The sequence below is a fragment of the Gavialis gangeticus genome, unplaced genomic scaffold (assembly GCF_001723915.1).
Source record: "Gavialis gangeticus isolate Ggan-Ray unplaced genomic scaffold, GavGan_comp1, whole genome shotgun sequence".
NCBI lineage: Eukaryota > Metazoa > Chordata > Crocodylia > Gavialidae > Gavialis > Gavialis gangeticus.
In genome coordinates, this window is record NW_017729015.1 from 17,408,040 (window position 1) to 17,414,784 (window position 6,745).

Genomic DNA, 6,745 nt, shown 5'->3' on the forward strand with positions numbered 1-6,745 from the left:
GTGGTATGCTAAAATATGTGACATCCTGGTAGAGAAATGAACACCTCATGTTAGATTATCAAAGAAGAGACAAGAGGGGAATAGATATTTAAAAATATGGATTCCATTCCTGACCCATGCAGAGCACAAAAATTTACCAGTCAGATCCTTTGAATATGAATCAATATTCCTGAATGTTTTATTTTACATATGAAATGAAAGAACCAATGATGTTATAAGTATTGTATGTTATTTTCTGTGTAAAGATAACTCCAACCTTAGGCAATTCTTCTGCATTACTCCTGTGTTGGAGTTTTGTTTCTATAGGTACCTGGAAAAAAAAGTTGAAAAGGTCATCAAGCAACCTCTTGGGCTGTCAAGGCCAATTCCCTATACTCACAAGCAGTAGTGTACTAAACATCTGCCAGATGGTTTCTGTGATGGACATCCACAGTTATGAGAAGATTAGTATGTGCTTTAAAATGATCTCCTAGACTCAGTCTGCAAAACAAAGGACCTCAATTCCACTCACTGTTGCAACAAAACCAAATCAGCTTTGATGGAATAACACTGGATTTTTATCAGAGCAGCTGAGAACAGATTCGGGCCAGAGTACATGAAAAGTGTTGTATTCTTTCATTTTTAAAAGCATGGGCTCTCCTTTTCAAAGTGGGGTGCTGGATTCATTTACACCAGCCAGGGTGGAAAGTTGCATTATGGCTGCGTCATGGTCTGCTAAGAAATGTGCTTTGAAACTGAATTCCCTTATCAAGAAACAAGCAGCATCTCTGTTCCCTGGTGATTTTAGACCCCACCTCAGACAAGCGTGCATACATGTCTCACCAGAAAAGTTTCTGGTCTGTGTTATGCAATTCAAACATTCAAAGTGTCTGCTACAAGCAGCCAGACAGGTTACACTTTAGAGCAGTGGTCTCCAAACTTTTTTGATCGCGCACCCCATCAGTAAGAAATTTTTGAGCACGCACCCCCAATATATGTATATTTATATTCGCACACCCCTATCAGTAAAAAAATTTTGAGCACGTACCCCCAATATATGCATATTTATATAAATATACATCTAAATAGAAGTTCTACTATTTTCTTCCTGCACCCCAATGGATCATCTTGCGCACCCCACTTTGGAGACCACTGCTTTAGAGCCTGTTATGGAAAAGTCCCTTGCTAGAACATCTGAAGGCCCTGAATCTGCAGACACTTATTATACGAGTGGTCTCTCTGTGGCCAATGGAATGACTCCCAGATACAGTCCTAACCCCTGGCTGCATCAAGACAAAATTGCTCTCTCTGTGTCATAATTTTTCACACCATCCAAAAGCATTCAAGGCAGTTCACAGAATGATCAGTAATGTGGCCCCTGCTCTGATAGCATGTTTTTAGATGGGATACTAGAGAGAGTAGCAAGTAGCAGGGAGGTAAAGGAGGACTAGTGTTACAATGTTAGGAAACCCTACACATGCAAACAGTAATGCTGCTGGAATGCAAGAAAGGGCAAATTGCATTATGTGTACAAGTGCCCTACATGGCAGGTAGAAAGGGGATTTGAAATGGTTGTTCGGGGGTTTTCAGTGATGGGTATTGTGAATTATTATTGACTCATTCATGATGGACATTAGGGAAAGAGGGAGTCAGGAGGAGGGATTTGAATGAGCAGAGTCAGTGGTCTGGCAGAAAGGGTACCCATATTGGGGAGGAGATGACACAGAAGAAGGCCCAGAGAGGAGTGGAGAAAAGAAGCAAAACAGAGGCTGGCATCGCTGGTGGCGCTGAAGATGATGCCCCATGCATTGATTCCTGAACCCCTAAGCCTGGCAGCCGCACCAGATTTGCTACCAGGTACACTCTCCTGCAGGCATACAGGGTTCAATACTAGAAGCAAGGCTTAAGGTAAACACAGAGAGGCATTTCTATGGTTTTTACTTCACGCACAGAAAATATTAAATGAATCCTCACTCACAGTGTGACCCTATGCCTCAGTTTCCCAATCTATGAAATGAAAGCAGTAACACTCACAAGGACATGTTACAGATCAATCAGTTAATCTTTGCACAGTGACATGTATCATATGTTATAGCTGTACCAAAACCTGCCAATAACATTGTTGATAAGTGCAAATGATACATGTGTCACATGCAGTACTGGGAGCACTGTTAGCAGAGCCAATGCTTACAAAGCAGGACTAAAATTGAGTATGAGAATGTAGCTGCCAAGGTAGCTAGAGCAGCTCCTTTGACAGCAGAAACAGAAAGCCTAGCAGAGGACCTGTTATTTAACATATTTATCTAGGAACCTGGAACCAGTCCACCAGGATGTTGGCTCAGAAACCTGGTGGATCTTGTGGGAAGCACGGATCCAGGTTCTGAACTTCACTGCTCACTCACCCCAGGTTTGATCCACTTCTCCAACCTAGTTCGATATTTAACCTCTTAACTCCCAAATTGTTATCCTGTATCACATCCATTCACTTACAACGGGAACTGGGTGCAAAATACTCCCACGCTGAATTATTGTTGCATTGTGGCTTTGTGTCAGAGGCAGCCATGGATGAGGGCACTGATGTGCTAAGATACTCTACAAACACAGCACAAAGATGTTCCCTGCCCTCAAGGAGCTTAAACCTACCTGGGTGACAAGTGCTGACAGGTGCAAACAAACAAATGCAGAAACACAAGTAAACTAGTGTATCATCTTTCCCTTGGATTGCTCTGGTGCTCAGGACTGCACAAGATACAGGGCAGTGAAAGGTATTTAAAAGATAGTAATGTGATACTGGCATTCACAACTGTCAAATTTGCAGCACTGTTCAAAAGCATATCTGCCCTATTGCAAATACAAAAGAAGAAAAGCATGTGATGACCCCTCCCTCTAAGAGCAGCTTTGCAATTCTTACCTGGGTAGATTTTTCTGTATTCCAAGGCAGCCTGATTTCTGTCTAAAAACAAAATATATAGGATGAAAAAAAGAATTTCCAAAAAAACTATGATCCCAAACAAACGATAGCGGAGATTAGGAGAATACTGAGAAGCCATCGTGCATTAGATCATGTGAAACACATGCACATTAATATATCCCTTTTACAGAAATGTTCTACCAGCCTCAAGCAAAAGGAAAGGGGAGAATAAAGACTTCAAAAAGATAAGAAAGCCCAAAAGGCGTTAGCAAGGAACAACTTCTTATCTAAAGCAGGTCAGGAGTCTAGACTTGCCACAACAAATGTCAGTTATGGTCTAGTGGATTTATGAACTACAATACTGTGCACATTAAAATGGTAATATTCTAACATATCAGAGGTCTATTCATACAGCTCAGTTATAATTAAAGAAGGGTATGTATGGACTGGAACACCAGAAGAAAACCTTGGCCCCATTGAAGTTAACAGGAGTTTTGCCATGGATTTGAACTGAGCTAGGATTTTCCCTGAGATCTGAACTTTTCCTCACAAATACTGGGGGAAGGTCATATTTGGTCCAGGACCTCAATTCTCAGGTTGGATAGGGCTAGCTTGTTCCAGTATTCCAGCCTAAATTCTCCCAAAACAAGTTAATCCAGCCTGCACCGCAGAATCGCTAAGGATACAGAGCTAATGTAGCACCTCCCGCACCAAGTCATCACCTGGATCCCCATGTAAATGGCACAGCTGTGGAAGTGAGTACATGATGGAGTTACTCTAAGCCAGGGGTGGGCAAAATGCAGCCCACGAGCCAGATGTGGCCTGCCAGGCCATTCTATCCAGCCCACGAGGCCCCTAAAAATGTAGAAAATTAACATTTATCTGCCCCATCTGCCTTTCATCCAGCCCTCGATGGCTTGCCAAAACTCAGTAAGCAGCCCTTCACCTGAAATATTTGCCCACCCCTGCTCTAAGCCTTGGTATCCTTAATTCTTTGAAGACGTTGGTCCTAGTATCATTTAGAGCACTCATATGCCTCCTTCATTCTGTGGCCAGGGGAAGCACAGAACCAGCCCCAATGCCAGGTGACGTTTCCTCTAGCTACCGTCTATGGATCTTTTGATGTAGCTGAGAATTTGCCTTCAGCCTTCAAGTGAGACTGTAGAACCAAAACTGCTTGGCTCTTTTCAGGGTCCAAATTAAATATGAACTTGCAGTTCTTTCACTGCTACTTACGAACAACTTAAATGTGACTGGGGGATGCTTGCAGGATTAGGCCTGTTGCAAGCAATCTCCACCCAGGGGCCATGGACTCTCTTTTCATCCCTAGAGGGATATACAAGGCCTATGGATAAGCAATGTATGGGGAAGCTTGTCCTGATGTTTGCCATGTTCTTGGTCTGGGAATATATGGAGGGCTTCAGAGTCACTAAATCCATGTACACAAAAGGTGCCGATGACACCTCAGCCAAATGCTACCCTTAAAAATGTTTAAGGGGAACACCATACAAGACCACGGTCAGTGTATTTTACTGCTGCATGTGAGGTGCAAAAGAGATTGAAAAGCACCATAAAACAGAGCTAGGAGCAATTTTGTTAAAATGACATTGCTAGAGTTTCTGAGGAGATTTATTTTAAATAGCACTTACAAAGGGCACAGGTTTGAAGAGATGTGTGTGCGCTTCATGGTAGGCGAAATCACTTGCCTGTTCCAGGGAGAGAAGCAGTCTGTAAGAATGGGTAGAACGCCACCTACTGGTGAAGAAAATATCTACCAGGCAGGAATGTGTACATCAAAACACCTGGCTCTATAGTGATACTTCCCAGTTCCCTGTTTGGTCATTTTCTGGAAATGTTCCCAGCTGGAATGATAAGCGACATTCTCTGCGCAGACCTCTCTCCATTGCAAGCTGCTAATCGCTTTCACGTTGATTTGTAAGCATGTTGCATCCCCAGTTCTGCAAGGAGCATCTTGCAAAGAGACCCCTTTGTTTTTGCACAGCTGTATTTTTGATGGGGATTTGGTGGTCAGGATTTCAGTTGGGCCCTGTCTACACAGGTCTAGTGAAACTCCCGGGAACAGACTGGGCGTTGAATGGCCAGGAGGGAAAATACACACAGCCTACTAGGGATTTACCCCCACGTCTTTCACAGGAGCCATCTGAAAAAGGACACATCTTATCCTACCGGCTGCTGCTCAGCATGCCAGTACACTTTCCTCTGCAGTTTGGCAAGACCAGCTTGCAGGGCAGCTTCACCCCTCTCAGACACAGTGAAAAGTCACACAAGGTGTAAAGAGACATCTCATTTGACATGCGCTTCATCATCCTAGTGCTCAACTTGAATCCAGACAGGCACAACACAGCTATTTTCACAAACGGCCCACACGCAGCCGGCTCATCCCTGGAAAAAGCACAGTCACCTCCCAAAGGCCCACGGCCCGGCACAACACCGGCATAGCCTGTCGCATGCGCTTCTGAGAGACTTTGCGCATGTCCATGGGGTCCCAGGAGACTATGCACACTCCGGGCACAAACGGGATGTCTATTCATGGCCGTAGGGAGCACTCCTGGTACACACATCGCCCCACTGGCTGCATGGAAACCAGCCACGAGGTGACCTGAGGAAACACTGACTGCTGAGTGCCCCCTGTGAGGGTCTCGGGTGTCCCCAGGCAGGCGGGAGAGTGCAGCCACTCCTCTGCCCCCCCTCAGCGCCCTGGCCAGGGCTGTCCTGGGATATCAGCGCTGGGATGAGCAGGCAGGCATGAGGGTCACCTCAGACCTCCCCCTGCTGCCCTTGAAGGGGCAGGGGCACCCCTGAGGACATGGCTCTGCCCCTGCTGCTGCCATCTGGGCAGGCCTAGGCAGGGACACCCCCCTTGCGCCCAGCGAGGGGCTCCCGTCGTAGCGACGCCCGTCTACCCGCAACTCCTGGTGGAGCAGTTGCCACCCTCAGTAGAGGGTACATTTGTCACCACGAGCTAGCCTCTGATTAGCCAAACCCCGGCTCCTCCAGCTCTCTGACTGGCTGGTTCCAAGCAACCTTCTCCTCCTCTGGCCGATGGGGGTCAGAGGATGATCCCTCGCTCCGCCCCTTTCTTTTCTCTGCTCAAGGGTTGGGTGTTCTCTTCTCTGCTTACTTATTGGTCAATCTGCCCGTCAGTCATTCTGGGAGGCTGAATTGTCCAGACAGGTGGCCTTCTGGGAGAAAGACAAGGAGGGACAAACGCTCTTACCTTTGCCCCTGGGAATTACTTTTTCCCTGGACTAGTAGCCCATTAGTCAGTGGAGCTGTCAATCAAAAGGTGGGGGAGAGTGTTTCGTGTCACACTGATAGAAGGAATCCATCCCGCCTTTCCTCCTTCCGGAGTGGAGAGCCGGGTTGTCCATCTGCCTTTGTTTTCTCTTTGATTGGTCAAGCTTGCTGTCACTCACAGCAGGAGACTGGGCACCTCCTGCGAAGAACTCGGGGGTGGAGAGCGAACAAAGTCCCTTCAGGAATTGGAGGCCGCGCTGTCAATTCACCCTTCTCACTCTTTGATTGGCTCAAAGCGACGTCACTCACAGCTGAGGCCGGGCCGTGCTCCTCCAGCGCTGTGGGCGGCGCAGTGCAAGCGCTGCCTTTTCTCCCATTGGCTTCTCAGCCCGTCCATCACTCCTTCGGAGCTTGCGACGGGCCGCGCCTCCCGTCCATCCCGCCGGGCTCGGCATCTGATTGGCTGGCGGCGCGCAGAGGCGGGGCGGGAACGCGGCGGCTGCGCGCGGGGACGCGGCGGGGAGGGACGGACCAGAAATTATTTTTATTTCTTTGTTTCCCGGATTAAAAAAAAGGGCTAAAAAGGGGGGGGGGGGG

General features: G+C 47.1%; 1 protein-coding gene across 1 annotated transcript in view; it reads right to left on the minus strand.

Moving 5' to 3' along the window:
* The window catches only part of RHCE (Rh blood group CcEe antigens), a 27,785-nt gene extending 24,548 nt beyond the window's left edge, over window positions 1-3,237 (minus strand). The window contains exon 1 of the mRNA XM_019512443.1: window positions 2,891-3,237. Within this exon, the coding sequence (XP_019367988.1) occupies window positions 2,891-3,029 (139 nt within the window). The 5' untranslated portion in view covers window positions 3,030-3,237. The remainder of the gene's footprint in view (window positions 1-2,890) is intronic.
* Between the last annotated feature and the right edge of the window lie 3,508 nt (window positions 3,238-6,745).